This window comes from Peromyscus maniculatus, chromosome 3 (genome assembly GCF_049852395.1).
Source record: "Peromyscus maniculatus bairdii isolate BWxNUB_F1_BW_parent chromosome 3, HU_Pman_BW_mat_3.1, whole genome shotgun sequence".
NCBI classification, from domain to species: Eukaryota; Metazoa; Chordata; class Mammalia; order Rodentia; family Cricetidae; genus Peromyscus; species Peromyscus maniculatus.
Genome location: NC_134854.1, coordinates 157,767,895 through 157,785,879, shown reverse-complemented (window position 1 = coordinate 157,785,879; position 17,985 = coordinate 157,767,895). Strand labels below are relative to the sequence as shown.

The window sequence follows — 17,985 nt, the reverse complement described above, 5'->3', positions numbered from 1 at the left end:
GGATTTTCACAGAGCTTGAATGTCCTTTGAAACTGTTGACCCCTTTTAGTTCTTTCTGGTCAGAGTTGGGCATCCTTTGTAGAAGACCAGAATTATGGCATGGTAGAGAAACAAGTATTTAAAAATAGGACTCACCGCAGGTGGCCTGCACTTGAATCTAACTAGAAAGTCATTTTCCAGTGAGAAAGTGACAAGTTTGGGTGAGAGAGTTAAAGGAGAGCAGAGTCAGCTCTGGAGAACTGAAAAGCACAGTATACGTCAGGGTCTCCTTTTCCTTGGCAAGCACTACCTACTCCTCCAGGCAGGGTTCTGTCTTGCTTTTCTTCTGAAGAAAAGGGACAGGTGAAATCTCAAGTGTCAGAGGTCAAGGTCACATCCTCCACTGCTGACAGGACTTCAAGTCAGGTTTAGATCTGCAGGGGTTTGTGCCTGTTGTGCCCAGATCACGACCCTCAGAAAGACAAGCATGCTGGAATGCAAAAGCAAGGTTTAATTCTGGATATCCAAAAGCAATACAAGCCTAGGCAGGGACTTTGTCCAATACACCCAATGCAGTGGAGGCTGGAGGAAGTGTCCACCTCCCTGCAAGCTCAGTTTTTAAAGGCAAAACCCACAAGGTTACATCATTTAGGGGTGCTAGTACGGGTACAATTCTGATTGGCTCGCTTCTAGGGGCTTTCTAGAAATCATGGCTTAATTTTACTTCTAAGGGGGTGGTTGCCCACTACCATTTCCCATTGGCTGGCCTCAGGTGGGGACATTTCTGTGGTCAGTTACCCTGGAAACCAGGGAGAGGACATTCCATAGTCGGGCAGTCATTACCTTGTGACTACCTTGTGACTCTGTACTTTTACACTTCCTGGTTTCTGGAATCTGAACTGACCGGTTTCAGCAACTCATGGCCTATTCCAGTAACTCATGGCTTGTACCTAAAAGGAGAAATCTTAGGCCTTAGTTTTAGGGTGAAACCATTTTGGTCTTATTTCTAAGATGGCTCATTTTGGTCTCACAGTGCCGTCTTAAAATTGTGTCCTTGGGAGCAAATGTGCATGGTCGGGGCAGTACTGGATAAAGCTAGGCTTTACTTTTTCTCTTCTGAAAATATGTACTACAAAGCCACTCATAGCAGCACACACTTATGATCCTCACACTTGTGATTTAGAAGCAGAAAGACCTGGAGTTCAAGGGCAGCCTCTGTTCCGAAGCAAGTTTGAGGCCAGTCTAGGTTATATGAAAACCTGTCTTAAGAACCAACCTAATTAAAACAAACAGATAAAAAGAGGTAGTTAAGTTTGGCAAATCGCTTGCCATTCAAGCACCAGGACCTGGTTCAGATCCCCAGCACCTACACACAAAGCCAGGCATGTTGGCCTGCGATTCCAGCATTGAAGAAACAGCTACAGGAAGATTCCTGGAGCTCTCTGGAATCAGCAGGTTTTGGGTGAATGAGACTTTGTTTCAGAAAGAAATGTAGAGAGTGACTGGGAAGTGTCAGTTGACTTCTGACCTCTCCACACCCTCCAAACACACACTCATATACACGTGTGTGCACATCCATGTGAATGTGCACGTAACACAATACAGCACTACACACAACACTATCAAGTGCTGTGTACAGAACTTGGACAGGATGGAAGACAACTATGCTAAGTACCATTTAATTTATACGGATCGTGAGAGGACCAAGCTGTTGCCTCTCTGGGGATGGAAATGACCTCTGAACTCAGAGCTGCTGCCCAACCCTTTGAGTTCCTTCTTTCTCTTGGAGGTTGCCAAGGGAATAATCAGGTTAATGTTCAGTCTTAGAGCAGAACCGAATGTCTTTAATGTCCCCAATTCATCCTTTTTTGCTAATCTACATCTTTCTTTCTTTTTATGGGGGAGGCAGGGACAGGGGATCAAGAGGGAGACTATTCTATCTTGGAAATCACTATGTACTTAGACCGCCCTTATACTCATGACAATCCTCCTGCCTCAGCTTCTCAAATGTGGGGACTAAAGGCATGTGGCAGGATGTCCCACTAACTGTTTATTTTAATGTCACTCATGGATGTAACTGTTCACTGAATGGTATTTATGAGGTCCCATTATATCCAAAGCGCAGATGGGCTCCTCACTGTCTGCGTTTTATTCCTTTAAACTGGATGAGTTTTATATGTGTGGCATTGCTAGTAAGATGATATAGTAGTAGTTCTGTAAAAAGCATCTCCATGACTGATGTGGAAAAAAATCTATTTTTGATCTTCAGCCTCACTGTGAAGAGTTTTCTAGAATTTTCTTCATGTATAACAATACAAATCGAGAGGCTTTTTCATGTGTATTATAATTAAGTTTTTTCTCAACTTCGCCAAACCAAGTATCTCCCCTACAAGCAGTGGCAGCTAAGTGGAGGGAGCATGGTGCTTAGGTGGATGGTAGCCAATCTGCAGGAGAAAGCTCTCTTCGAAGTGTGTAGGAGGGGACTGAGAGAAGAGGAGAGAAATTCCTCAGGATGAGTTATGATAATATGCCATAAAAACTGGATGAGGAGAGTTTGTTCTAAGCAACAAGAATCTGTCAGATCTGGGGCTTCCAGACTCTTCTCATTGACCAAGGAAGACTCTTTTCCTGAATTTAATCAGCAATTTGAATATTTTAAAAAAGAATATTGAAGTATATAAAAAGCACTTGGGCAAACACTTAGCATCTGAAAATGTATTAAATTATGAATCAAAGACCAAAGAGATGGATTAATGATTAAGAGCTAGCTACTTTTCTAGAGGACCCAGGTTCAATTCCTAGCATCCTCATGGAGGTTCACAACTGCCTGCAACTCCAGTTCTAAGGGATCTGATACCTTCTTCTGGCCTCTGGGAGCACCTGGCACCATGTGGTGCAGACATGCCTGCAGACAAAGTACATATTAAAAAAATCTTTAGTGTCTTTCTTTAGTCTTCCAAGAAGGGCCATTTTACTTTTTTAGAGTTACTTTTTAAAGTCATGAGGTCAACAACTTGGACTACTATGCATGTAAGTGCTAATGCAAATTAAAACCCAAGTTGACCTCCAGCAGCAGTTCATTCTATGTTGACAGTGAGAGAACACTTTGCCTGTTAGGATACTGTTACTCGTGGACTGAAATGCTGAAGAAACCCCTCCCCCTATTTTGTTTTTTGCAAAAATCAAGGTATATTCTTGGGTTTCCTGGTTGACCTCAACAGATAAACTGAGATGATAGTCTTAGTTCAGAAATGATCTGAATGTAGATTTACAGTCTACGTGTACAGCTGGCTAAGTGAGATCGCTTTCACAGTTCTGCATGTATCCCATCGGCTCCCCGTTAGTCACTGAACTCTTAAAACAGGTATTGTAACATTATCACAATGTTTTGCGCCAATTTTATAAACTTTACAGTGCGATATGTGTTCCTTTTCTGAGGCAAACCAAAGGTATATTTCTCAAGGTTCTGCTGCTAACAGCAACGTTGATGGAGGATTTTTTTATACATTTGTAATAGATAGAAATAAACCAGAAAAAAAGAAGAAAAAAAGTGGTGGAGGAAAAGATGAACACTGCAAGAATACTCAAAAGGGCTGAGAGTTGCAAATGCCAAGAATGGCTTTGCATAGTAAATGGAATAGAACAGCTCTGAACTATAGCTTACTTTTCCTGGTTTGGTCTGACAGAATGATTGAATGCTTTTGTACAAAAATCAGAGCCCTAAAAACAAGGATTTAGTGAGATTGTAAAATGGTGTGCCACTTTGGCAAAACAGTTTGGTGGTTGGTCAAAATGCAAAACATTGTTACTGTGTTACTCAACAATTCTACCCTTAGGAATATATCCTCAAACTACTGAAAATGTGCACCTATGAAACATGTACATGAAAGTTTACAGCAGTGTGTTGCTAATAGTAAAAAAGTTAAAACAACTCAAATAGCTATCAAATACTGGAGAGAAATAAAATGTGGCTTATTCATACAATAGAATATTATTAAGACATAAAAATGAATGAGAAACTGACAGATTAAATGACTTTGGTGAACCTTCATAATTTCATTTGTAGATCTTTCCATTTCTAATTTATAAATACATTTGGGGTTATAAATTATAAATGTACTGCCTCCTGTCAACATTGTATATCTATTTGATGATTTCTGTGTCAAACATTATATGGAAATGTTTCCAAGTATTTTCTGTATTAACTGTGAATGAATAGAACAAAATAAATTGCCTGTGATGGAAAAAAAATCTTATTAAAAATGGGAGTGGGGAAGTACTCATTAAATTCCTAATGTACCTAATAAGTTTTACAAATCTTTAAAAAATTCTCATTCACATCTAAGTTTTCATGACTGAGATGAAGAATGTCAAGCTGATGTCCTAAAATCCAGTTTTCAAAAAGGGAAGAGAAAGTCACAGAGTGGGTGTGGGCAGTTCCTCCCATGTCTGTTACATGACTGCCAAAAGAACAAAAGTTTTAGAAAACAAAATATCCCCTCATCCAGTAAAACATAAGAAGCAGATGCACACAAGGTACAGGGCTCTGTCTCCAGCCCCTGGCTGGGTGGTGTGTGAAGGCAATCATGTCTCTTGGCTCCGTCTGGCTCAGAGGGGAACTGCACGTCGCTATGTGCAGATTCTTGTGGCAGTCAAGCTTGGAGGCTTCTCATCTCTGGCTTCTTGCATGTATATTTGACCCTGGAAAGCAGAACTTCACAAGGGTAGTTTCCAAGGGTGGAGTTGGGTTTTCTCTTCCTTCATTGACCACTCCATCCTACCCTGTCTTCCTGGAATCTTCTCTTTGTTCAGTCTCTGGGTGCCAGAATGTGGGCCACAACCAGGGCTCCTCACTTCTTTGTCTAATTAGTCCATGGTACTCTAACTCAGACCTCCCAGAGCAGAAGTTCCCTGTGATCTCTGGACACAGATCATCTCTGCTGGATGCCTACACTGTAGTTTTCTAGTTTTCATCTCTCTCTCTCTCTCTCTCTCTCTCTCTCTCTCTCTCTCTCTCTCTCTCTCTCTCTCTCTCTCTCTCTCTCTCGTTTGAAGAACCACAGGCTCTTAACACACCCCTCACCATTCACCTTTCACCGCTCCTGCTTGTCTCTGGGTCTCACTGAATTGCACAACCATGAAACAGAGTTGCTCAAGAGCCAAGCCAAGGAGTCACTCTTAATTTTTCTTTCTTCCACTTCCTACATCTGTCCCAAAAGAAAGTTCTGGAACCCCAATCTCCAAAATAACTCCTGGATCCTGTTCAATTCTCTCCATTATAGCCATTTTAACTAAAGTAACGCTCATTTCTCATGGAATTTAACTAAATCACAGTGATCTTTCCCATAGTAGGACAACTAACCTCTTTATGTAAGTTGTTGACTCTACTCAACTCTTTAATTCTGACATTTGTGCATGTTTGTATGTGTGTGTGTGTGTGTGTGTGTGTGTGTGTGTGTGTGTGTGTGTGTGAGAGAGAGAGAGAGAGAGAGAGAGAGAGAGAGAGAGAGAGAGAGAGAGAGAGAGAGAGAGAGTCTGAGCACACATACATGAGCTTAGATAGGGCCAGAACACTGTGTTGGGAGTTTTCCATCTCTCTCTGCCTATTCTTCCGAGGCAGGGTAGGGAGGGTCTCTTATTGAACCCAGTCCTCTTTTCTTCTAAACTAAGCTGAAGCCAACAAACCCTTGTCTACCTTTCTCTACCTCCCTTGGTGCTAGGGTGGGAGCCAAAGTTATGCTTTAAGTTTTAATTACTGTGCCTATGAGATTTATGAAAGGAAAATGCCTCTGACCTATAAGCCCTTGCCCAGGGACAGATATTTTCTGAGGTGCTGGAGGCTGTTGTTCATGTGAGATAACAAGCCATATGTTTTCACTCCCCTAAACAAGTTTGTTGACCCAAATGAACTGGATATACCTAATGTAGGCAGGAGATACACATGCAGGAAGTTTGTCAAGATGTATTGGACTTGGTGGGAAACACATAGGTTTATGTGTTTGCCTTAATAAACCTCTGCAAAATGTGACTTGTTGCCATTTTCTGAGAATCCCAGAATGGACCTGGCCAGAGTTCATCATTCAGGTCAATATTTAATTAAAGCTTGCTTCAATTTTGGCTCAAAACTGTGGTAGAGGTCTTATTCTTGCATGGTGGGATTAACATGAGGATTGCAGGTGTTTATATGCTGACCTGTTATGTGGTTGTGGGATCTGCACTCTGGTCCTCACAACTGAGGAACAAGTACTTAGTCACCAGGCTACATTTCCAGCCCTTCAACCCTATTTTGTCCCTCAAATTACCAGTCATTATTTTAAATATCAGTTCTCACAATGACTTCTCACTATTCTAAACTAAAATCCTACCCCCACACCTTGGAAATCGTCAGCAGCCTCCTCCCTCTGGCTAGCATGCTTCCCCAACCACACTGTGGTTTTTCTGTCACTCAGACCTCAGCCCCCACAGCTTCTTCACAGAAAGCTTTCACCACAGTATCACTCCACCCACAGGGCCGGGCACCCACAGAGCCGGGCACCCACAGAGCCGGGCACCCACAGAGCCGGGCACCCACAGGGCCGGGCACCCACAGAGCCGGGCACCCACAGGGCCGGGCACCCACAGAGCCGGGCACCCACAGGGCCGGGCACCCACAGGGCCGGGCACCCACAGAGCCGGGCTTTAATGCTTTCTGAAGTTTTTATTAGGGTTCCCTTGTTTTCTACAGCATAAACTGCTGGACAGAAACTAAAGTAGCCCCCTGGGGTTCATGTCTACATGTATAAGATCTAAGCAATGTTTAAGACTTTCCATCATTGCCTCTTTCAAGGTATGAAAATGGATTCATACAAATGTATCCTTTCAAAGTTGGCCCAAGTTTCAAGTCCATTCACAAGTCTCTGGGAACCCAAAGTTGCTAATGAAATGATTGGCATTACACAGCACACACAGGACCATTGTTGAGGCAAAACTTCATGTGGGTGTTGTTGATGTGATGATCAAAAATGTTTGGTAAATATAAAAAAAAAGACTTCATATCCATTCATATGTCATCTCAGTGAGCTTCTGTTATATCAGACTCATTGACAGTTTGATTTATTTCCACATAAGTTGACTCTACCTAATGGTATCTACCTAATGGTGTCTACCTCAATTACAGAAAAGTGAACTGCAGGCTAGTCCGACTGATTTTGGTCCAGTTTAACGGTAATTTTCTGATTTGAACAAACTCTGGAAACATCTGTATGTCAAAGCTGTATTTTTTACAAAGTAGAATTAATATAATGTCTGCAAATGTTAAGATGAATGTGATCAAGAAACACAAAATGATTTGAATATAAGTATCACAAAACAAAAAAATCTGCCAAAATGCCCTCAATTCGGTTACCAGTACAATGAAATGTTCTTTCAGTGTACAGAAACATACAGCTTGCTTTGGTTAAATATTAACTAGAATAATCTATAACTTAGAGCTCCACAGTCCCATTTCTGTGACAATGTCTATTGAAAAGCAAAGCCTTATGCTGAAAAAAAAAACTGAAGGAGTTTATAAAGCTCATTAATATGGTTACTAAAAGCCAGACATCATCACAAGGAGATGACAAGTTAGATTATTAGTTACCTGCAAAAAAAGAGAGCTCTGATATATCCAGCTCATCTTGCTTTTAGACAAGAGCAAGATGGAGGCAGCACTCCATCTGATATCCATGTACAGATAAGAAAATTTATCAACTTTGAAGGCTACGATGCCATGGAAATTATTTTTCTTGAATTTCACTCTTCATCTTGAAATGTACAAAGGAACTTTCTTACCCTATTTAGACAATTCTATCAGGGAAATACGGAGGCTCAAAACCACATGATGTGGGGTGGAGAGATAGCTCATAGGTTAAGATGACGTGTTGCTCTTCCAGAGGATGCAGGTTCAATTCCTAGCACCCACTTGGAGACTCACAGTTGCCTGTAACTCCAGTCCCAGGGGATCTGACACCCTTTTCTGGCCTCTTCAGGCACTGTCTTCATATGATAGACATATGCAGTTGAAACACCCATACATATAAAACAAATAGTTAAAAAAAAATAAAACCCAACAACACACACGATATAGGAGAAACCATCACTCTCCTGTACAGGTGTGATGATGTCATCCGTACCTTCAACCAGAGAGATCGCATAAAATGGGAATGAGGCAAGCAGGAAGCCCATTGAAAATTCTCCGGTGGTCTTCTGAGCTTTCATTTTAAGGGCAATTGAAAAACCCAGTGGCAGAGGAAACAGTTAGGACCCAAGAAACACTGACAGCTCTGCAAGACATCCCCTGGGTTTGGGGAAACTGAGGCACTGGGGCCATGAGCACAACCCTCTTGTCTCTCACAACAGTTACCTGCAAGTTGGTTTAGAGCAGACATTTCAGCCCATGAACGATATCAGAGTTCATAGCTGGAATCATGGGAAAGTGATTTGTTTTTTCAATAAAAAGATCATACATGCTGGAAGTTGGTGTCCTCTTCATTCCTACAACCCATGTGGAGCTGCTGGGAGAGTAGGTTATCTGCAGTACCTGACATGGACACTATCAGTATTCTCAACAGGAGTAGTACTGCCCCCTTGAGGGTGTTTTGAAATTTGCAAAAATATTTTCCATAGCCACAATAAAAGGAGTTAAATGATCACATTGTGTCGTGTCACACATGATTTTCCTTAAATTAAAAAAAAATTCTCTCTCTCTCTCTCTCTCTCTCTCTCTCTCTCTCTCTCTCTCTCTCTCTCTCTCTCTCTCTCTCTCTCTCTCTCTCTCTCTCTCTCCAGGTGTCCACAGTGGCCAGAAGGGGTGATGGGTCCCTTGGAGCTGAAGCTACAGCTGTTTGAGAGCTGCCTGGTGTGGGGTACTGAGATCTAGATTCCTTTCAGTGAGTAGTGAGTACTCTTAACCCCTCAGCCATTTCTCCAGACCTCCTTTCCTATATTTTATATTCCTTGTGTGGACTACTACTGATCTTTTCATTTTTTAAGGCCAAACTTAGTCATGTTTGTTGTCATGCATAGGCATCAAGCAGTTCCATCCTAGCAAATAGCTGTGTCTGAACACACCTTCAGGGAGCCTGCATTATTATGTAACAAATTGATGTAATCTTCTCCTGACTAATGAGAGTGAGTCTGTCTTTCCCTCTGAGTTCCCTGTTACAAATTATTTTCCTCTTATGTTGATTTTAGTAGAATTATGAAATGATACCAACTTAATAAAGTCAAGGTATTTTACTCAACCTAAGTTACTAAGGAATAATGTTTTTATGAAAGGGAAGGCTGTTGGTGCGGGTGAAGACACTGACCTAGTTAACCAGCGAGGTCTTCCCTTTCTAAAGTCCTAAGGCTACTTGGTTCCTCCAACGCTGCTAAGAAGGGCAAAGGTCCATGTCACAGCCCAGTTTACACGCCACTCACACAAACTCATACCAACGTGGTTGTATTCTTCTAATGTGTCTACTTTGTACTTATCAGAGAGAATTAGTTTGGTTCCACTGTGCTAAGGAGCCCATGCTGAATAAGGGATGTAAATGTTGCTTCCCAACATAGCATCTTCACCCTGACCCATAATGCTGCTTCCCAAAACAGCATCTTCACCCTGACCCATAATGCTGCTCCCCAACACAGCATCTTCACCCTGACCCATAATGCTGCTCCCCAACACAGCATCTTCACCCTCACCGATAATGCTGCTTCCTAACACAGCATCTTCAACCTCACCCATAATGCTGCTCCCCAACACAGCATCTTTACCCTCACCCATAATGCTGCTCCCCAACACAGCATCTTCACCCTCACCGATAATGCTGCTCCCCACACAGCATCTTCACCCTCACCGATAATGCTGCTTCCTAACACAGCATCTTCACCCTCACCCATAATGCTGCTCCCCAACACAGCATCTTTACCCTCACCCATAATGCTGCTCCCCAACACAGCATCTTCACCCTCACCGATAATGCTGCTTCCTAACACAGCATCTTCACCCTCACCCATAATGCTGCTCCCCAACACAGCATCTTCACCCTCACCCATAATGCTGCTCCCCAACACAGCATCTTCACCCTCACCCATAATGCTGCTCCCCAACACAGCATCTTCACCCTGACCCATAATGCTGCTCCCCAACACAGCATCTTCACCCTCACCCGTGCACTCTTCTTACCTAGCTTGACAAGGCGGAGCATGGAGGTATTGCTCCCTCTCTCAGTGCAGGCTGTGACAGAGAGGTTGTAGATGTCTCCTGGAGGCAGGCTGAGAATGGCGGTCATGACATTGCGTGTTACCTGCAAGATCATCAAGATTCGTGACTTCAGTGAGGACTCAATGAGCCAGCACCTCTCCCTTCCCAGCAAATCCACAGGTAGTAACTCCAGGGCTCTATCAAACAGCCCCTACTCTATGAGTTTACACTGCCACCTACAATTAACTTGATTATTGCTTGGCTGGATTGTATAAATGAAAGCTGTCTTGAAGTGTACAATGCATATTAGCTTGAACAATTTTGAAATGTCTTCCCTTATTTGGAATAGTCATTACTCTGCGTCACCCCCACATAGTCACCACAGCTTTTAGAAAAGACATTTACTGTGTGGTTCCAGAGAAACCTAGTCATGTCTGTACCTGTTGACTCTACTTCCTGTCTTCTACAAAGCTAGAGGGGATCATATGGCCCAATTCTGACCAATGGATTGCAAGTGGAAGCCACACAGGCAACTTAGAGTTTAGGGGGTGATGCCTCCTGTGTGTAAATGAGCACTCTACATAACAGTGGATGGGGTAGAAGAAAAAGACTAGGGGATCCCTCATCTTCTACTTTATTTAATCCGCTCTCCTTTTGTTTGTTTGGCTGCAATAGTTTATCTGTTTTTTAACTGATACATGGTCAAAAAGCTTAGTAAAGCAGGGGAGAGTAAATCAACATTCCAAGCACTCAGATATTTAGGTATTGGGGATAAGCGGTGAACATATTGACATATGTTAGTGGGGTTTGTTTGAAAATGTTTAGCATTCTGAAGAAAAAGCTCCCATTAGAACTTTGCTTACTGATTTTTGAGACAGGGTCTCACATGTAGCCTAGGATGTGTTGAAGATGACCTTAAACTTCTTCTCACACCCCCATATCTTCAGTAACCACTACACTTAGTTCTCAAATCCCAACTTTAATTATAAGTGAGATCAGCACTAGCAATGATTTCAGCTCCCTGTCAATGATCTAAAGGTAAGATTAAGGATTATCAAATACTCATGCAACCAACTGTTTGGGTGCCTGATATCAGGACTCAAGGAAACATACACTCTTTTTAATTTTTTTCTTCCCTTCTGCAACTACCATCCAATGCAGCATTCTAGAATGGGACAGATCAGTGGTGTCATCCCCATAGGTCCAACTGATGTACAGCAGGCTGTTGAAGTACTCCACGGAGGTGATATCTGGAGCCACGGGGGCTGCAAGGAAGGAAAGAAGTATAACTCAGAACAAGAGGCTTAGGACCAAGGTACTTCCCAGCAAAGCCAGAGATCCCAAATGAAGCTGACTTAGAAAATTTAACTTCACATCACATGACTAGATCTCAGAAACAAAATGGAGGTCAGTGGTCCAGGTTGGGCAACTTTACACATCTCAGACACGGTACAGCTGAATCTATCCTAGCCAGAGAGTATCAAGGTCTGCTCTCTAAATTACAGTTTCAAAATGCTTGAGATGTTTGATTGCTTGGGCGTATTGGGTACATCACTCAGTAATAAACGACATTGTGAAGGTAATTATCACAACAATCTTGGAAAATTTGGGGTCTGTAATACTAAATCAATCTTTCATTGTGGTGCATTAAAGGTGCTTAGGAGACTAAAGAACATCAGGAGAGATGGGAAGACGCAGAAGACAACCACGATGGAAGGACAGACAACTGTCACTTCCCTAACATAATATGGTGACTTCAATAGCAGAATCAAGCCCTGTGCTGTTGTAGAATATTAGTTTAAGATGTATTACATTCGTTTATGCTGTGGAACCTTTGTTTCATGATGCAAGATGTGTTGCATTCTTTTGTGTTGCATTTATTTAACTCTGTAAAGCTGTGTTACTTTGTCTGCCTAAAATACCTGATTGGTCTAATGAAGAGCTGAACAGCCAATAGCTAGGAAGAGAAAGAAATAGGCAGGGCTGCCAGGCAGAGAGAATAAATAGAAGAGAGAAGAGGGAGGAGCAAGAAAAGGAGGAGAAGAGGACACCAGGGGCCAGTCAGCCAGCTACAGCAAGCCATGTAGTGAGAAGGAAAGGAAGGCATATAGAATAGAGAATGGTAAAAACCCAGAGGCAAAAGGTAGATGGGATAATTCAAGAAAAGCTGGCAGAAACAAGCCAAGCTAAGGCTGCACATTCATAAGTAAGAATAAGTTCCCATGTGTTTATGTGGGAGTTGGGTGGTGGGCCCCCAAAGAGTGAAGAGTGAAAAAAACCAACTACGGTGTGCTTTTCAGAAAGTGGGCTCTTAGTAAAGGCAGACATAACAGTAAAGAAAGAATAGATTGTTAAAATCATGCCCCAAAGCTTAAGTCTAGCATTGAGGTTATTTCTTTAATTCATATTCTAACACTTTAAAATTAAAATGTAATTTAATTTAAAATGTAATTTTTGCCGAGGAAGAAAGTTTATTTAAACTTCATATCATATAAACTCTGAGAGCATATTTTAATTATCTTTTAAAGTATCCTAAAATTCTGAAGTTTTAAGAAACGAATATACAATTAAATTTAAAATGCATGTGCGAATTGGTTGGAAAGCAAGCACTTCACCCCAAGACATGGTGTAAGATCAACCAAAGTCTTTAAAGTAAAATTTCTAGAAATCATAAGAATCATTTCCTTTAACAGGACACTAATAGGTGACATGGATTTCAGTAGACAATTTCAAAACCTATTAGTTACTGAAGGAATTATAGCATGTGTGTGATTTACAACATCTGCATAATATCTACATGGAGCACATGTTTACATGCATGCCTGTACGAACCACCCATCTGTTTCTTGTGAAGCGTGAGCAGCCACTTCCTGTGTGTTTAACACAATCCCTATCAGCAATGCTCTCCCCTTCCTGTGTGTCCAACAACACAGTCCCTAACTATCCCCGATGCTCTCCCCTTTCCCTGTGTCTAACAACACAATCCCTAACTATCCCCAATGTTCTCCCCTTCCTGTGTGTCTAAGAACACAATCCCTAACTATCCCCAATGCTCTCCCCTTTCCCTGTGTCTAAGAACACAATAACAATCCCCGATGCTCCACCTTCCCGTGTGTCTAACAGGACAACCCCTGACTATCAGCGATGCTCTCCCTGTCTGGAGAGGTGATGGAAACCTTAGGGCCGGGGTCTAGTGAGAGGAAGGAGGTGACTGGGGATTTGACCTGGAAGCATATGCTTTGCGCCAGGTCTCTTCCTCTTGCTCTGTCCGTTTTTCTTTCCAGATGCTGTGAGGTGAGCGGCTTTACTGCTCCAGACTGCTTCACACCGTGGTGTCCTGCCTCATTATATACCAAAACTCTAGACACCATGAGTTAAAAGAAAATTTTCCTTCTTGTAAGTTTGTTGTCTTGGGATATTCTGTCATAGTAATGTTAAGACAAAAATGCCCGCCTCATATTCCATAATAATCTAATGCAGAGATATGCCTATGACTTCTTGATAGCCTCTTAATATATTCCAACACACTTCATCATCTGTAGATACCTGTAAATTGCTTGTTCAAAGGTTTTTTCCTTATAATCTGATTTTGGTGAGGGCAAGAAATACTCAAAACGATCAACCTAGGTGTATGTACCTGCTCCTCCTCACAAGACTGTGCCTTCAGATTTGGTACTTGTTGCTTTAAAATTTTGCATATTGCCAAAGGCCACAAGATGTCACTAGCTGTTTATTAATTGTTATTTGGTATAGTAACATAATTACTATGAATTTGGCTTTCAGACAAGTTGCCTAACCCAGATAGTAGATTGAGGTCCGAATAAGTCATTTTTTATTTAAATGCTCTGTTTTTATTTCTTTTGGCAAGGGGAGTACTGAGGACTGAACCACTGAACTCAGAGCTTCCTGCAACCTGGCAAGGGCTCTAACACTGGATCAGGCTGACTTTGACTTCACCCTGTAGGCCAGGCTGGCCTTGAACGTGTGATCTTCTTGTTCTACTTTCCCAAGTAGCTGGGATTACTGACCTGCACCTCTCGGCCCAGTTTGCTAGTTTCCTTTCACACCATACAATCTGATAATTTGGATTAAAATTCAAAACAAAGAAAAGCAGTGCATAAGAATCTCATTTTTAAAAAAATAAGATTCTTGTCTGAAATGGGAAATGAGTCAGGCAAAGAACTAAAGGGCTAGAATTTCAACTGGTTTAATATATAAATATACACATATATGTATATGTGTGTGTACAAATGTGTATGTGTGTGTGTATAAATTAAATTTTTGTAGATCTGTGGTGTTTGTGAGGGGTGCGTGTGGGTGCGTGCGGGTGCGTGCGTGCGTGTGTGGTGTGTGTGTGTGTGTGTGTGTGTGTGTGTGTGTGTGTAAGTGGGCTTGCTCATGCATATGCATGCAGGGGCCAGAGGTAGAAAGGGATATCTTGTTATATTGTTCCCCACCCCCTTTTCTTTCAATGATTAAAATCCTTCTGCTCCTGGAGCTCACCATATCAGCCAGACTGGCTGGCCAGTGAGCCCTGAGATCTACCAGGCTCCCCAATGTTGGGATCATAGACACATCCAGCTTAGGTCCTATGGGTCTGAACTCAGATCTTTGTCTGTGTTCAGCAAACACTTCACCCTCTGAGCTACCTCCTCAGCCATGCTAATATATTTTAATGATTTTTATGATATGGTTTAATTCTTACACTGTGCTATTACTAGACCCATTTTTCAGATGTGAGACTTGAAAACAGTTGTGATAAAACTATAGACTTAATGTCAATTTGACTAAACTATTCATTAGAAAAAAGTAAATTTTCAAAGATCATATTGTTGGAGATAATAAATTGGTCACCAAGGCAGATAGCTCATGGAGACAGATTATGTATTTAAACTTGACATATCCCATCTAAACTGTTGTAGACTTTGCTCAAACCCAGGCATGTCCTAATTTTATTTATCTAAAAGTTTTTTTTTTTTTTTTTTGGTTTTTCAAGACAGGGTTTCTCTGTGTAGCTTTGCGCCTTTCCTGGAACTCACTTGGTAGCCCAGGCTGGCCTCAAACTCACAGAGATCCGCCTGGCTCTGCCTCCCGAGGGCTGGGATTAAAGGCGTGCGCCACCACCGCCCGGCATGTTCTTATTTTTAATGATGTGTGTGTGTGTGTGTGTGTGTGTGTGTGTGTGTGTGTGTGTGTGTGTGTGTGTGTGTGTACATGGGGAGGGAGGTTGTGCATGTTAGTGCAGTGTCCAAAGAGACCAGAAGAGGGCGCCAGGTCCCTCGGCACTATAGCTATAGGTGATTATGAGTCACCTGACAGGGATGATGGGAACTAAACCCAGGTCCCCAGCAAGAGCAGCAAGCATTCTTAACTGTGGAACCATCTCTTCAGCTCCAGGTCATCATTTTAAAAGGTACACTGTGCTACTGCAGACAGAACCCCAACTCTTGTTAATTCACTATTACTGCTGCCAAGACTCTGTGAAGGGGATAGTCTAATCCATGAACTTTTTGCTCTATGGGCTTGTGGACAGGATCTTGGATAGTTCTGCTGCTGAGAAAAAGTTCAAAATCATTAAGATGATTCACCCAAGTGTGTGCAACCAGAGATGAGCAGAGCAAGGTCAAAGCCATGTAGCAGGAATCTTAAAAGTTCTTATTAATAAAATCAAGCCTGAGGCCAGTTATTGGGGTGGATTCTGGGAGATCAGAGAGACAGAGCAAGCCACAGCTACCTCACCTCACCAACTTCTCAGACTGGATGCCTCTGAGTCCTCATCCAGAATTGGCCTCAGCTGAACTGTTGCTCGAAAGCCTGAATGCTTAACCAGCCAAATGCTTTTAGTTTCTGGTCCTCATGCCTTATATACCTTTCTGCTTTCTACCATCACTCCCTGGGATTAAAGGCTCGCTTTCTGGGATTAAAGGCATGAGTCACCATGCTTGTCTGTATCCTTGAACAGATGGATTTCTGCCTCTGGAATGCTAGGATTAAAGGCGTGTGCTACCACTACCTATCCTAAGTATCTAGTGGCTTTTCTGTTCTCTGACCCCAGATAAGTTTATTAGGGTACACAATATTTTGGGGAACATAATACCACCACAAAGCCAAGTCTTTTTAAAGGTCATTGTCCCATCTAGGGAGAAAAGGGCACTCATTCTCTGAAAGCAAATGTCCATAAAGCTAACCTATAAGAATTAGTTCTATAGTGAATTTAATGATAGTTAAACATGAGCTTATTGATAGAGTTTGAGAGCTGACCATAGAGTTTACCTAGTGATTGGTACTGCTTCCTCTGCCAGGATTGTCTCACTCACCCCTTCTAATATGTCTGTTGGCATGTGGGTCAGAAAGTGCACTGGATAGTGGCATGCCATAATTCATCACCTCCACTGTTTGTCCAATAGAGCTCTACGTCCAGAGAAAGTTCTTGAACAATGTTAGTCCAAACAAGGGTCTAGTGCTTTTTTATTTTTAAGATTTACTTTATTTTTGATTCTGTGTATGTATGTATCTGTGTAAGGTTATGTGCATGTGAGTACAGGTATCCATGGAGGTCAGAAGAGGGCATTTAGTCTACAGAGCTGGAGTTCCAGGTGGTTGTGAGCCACCTGGCTTGGGTGTAGAGACCTGAACTCAGTTTCTCTGGAAGAGCAGCAAGTGTTCTTAACCACTGGGCCACTTCTCCAGCCCCAAGGTTAGTGCTTCCTTAAGTGAATTTTCCATTTTCATTGTTTTCTAAAATTGTTGATGTAACTACACAATTTAAGGCTTTGGAGGGACTAAGACTGACTTAATTTAAGCACCTAAACTTTGTGCCATTATATTCTGCTTAGTAGTTTCTTCAATAGAGAAGTCGCCATTGGTTGCAATGGTAGGCATTCCACATCATCCTCTTCTGTGTCTTGCACAGACCTGAGGCGTGGGGAAGTTAGCTTGCTCATGTTCACAGTGACCCGAGGCAATGTCCCAGTGATATGAATGCCTCTTAGACGCCTGTAGCGGACTCTAGGACCATCAGTCGGTGAGTGCAGAAATGGAGTAAGAACAAGGAGATGAAGCACTCTCACAGATGTGATGACCTAATGTGTAACATCCATCAAGTGGGCAGGGGAGGCTGAAAGCTCCGTTTGCAGCTGCCAGCTCTGTTCTGATCGATTCTGGCTGGAGAGCCCATGTCAAGGGCAGTGACTGCAAATGAATAAAAGTCAAAGGCAGGAACTGTGGATTTTAAAATCATACTTTCAGTTTTAACACTGACCAACTAAATCATGAAAGACCAGAATCAAGGATGTCTCTTTCATGAAGATGCCAAGTCAGTGATGAATGACTGGTCCCTTCTGGTCATGTGATCCTTTGATTCCTGCTCAAGATGGCATTCTGTCATGAGACCCTTTCCTCCAGTACTCACCTGTTATGAAGCTGATGGTGGAACTGTCACAACAGCTCATTTCTGGATCTCCCCATGTCACCATGGTTACCCGGAAGTTGTAGTACCACGCTGGCAATAGATTTGCTATTCTCTGGATAAGGATGGGGGAAAATCAGGAGACAATTGACTAGGAGGAAAACAGTATTTATGGAGTTGATTTACATTCCTTGGGTCGCGATAAACATTAACAAACAATTTTTTTGTTTTCTTTTTCTACATCTTTAGAATTACTTTTGAAGTGAAATGAGCCATAAATGAAATGAAATGAGATATATATAATTTTAAAAGATGATTCAGAGACAGATAAATATGGGTATTACTTCACCATTTCCAAGGTTATACTGCACAATGAAGTTCCACTTATTTATAA

The 17,985-nt window shown here is 42.1% G+C and overlaps 1 protein-coding gene across 3 annotated transcripts in view; it reads right to left on the bottom strand.

The window, feature by feature from the left end:
- Positions 1-17,985, bottom strand: part of Ptpro (protein tyrosine phosphatase receptor type O) — a 211,010-nt gene that overhangs the window by 52,255 nt on the left and 140,770 nt on the right. For all 3 annotated transcript variants that reach the window (XM_015995417.3, XM_076568116.1, XM_076568117.1), the window contains exons 10-12: positions 17,595-17,706; positions 11,297-11,448; positions 10,166-10,286 (exon numbers count right to left, since the gene is read on the bottom strand). In XM_015995417.3, coding sequence (XP_015850903.1) covers positions 10,166-10,286; positions 11,297-11,448; positions 17,595-17,706 — 385 coding nt within the window. The remainder of the gene's footprint in view (positions 1-10,165; positions 10,287-11,296; positions 11,449-17,594; positions 17,707-17,985) is intronic.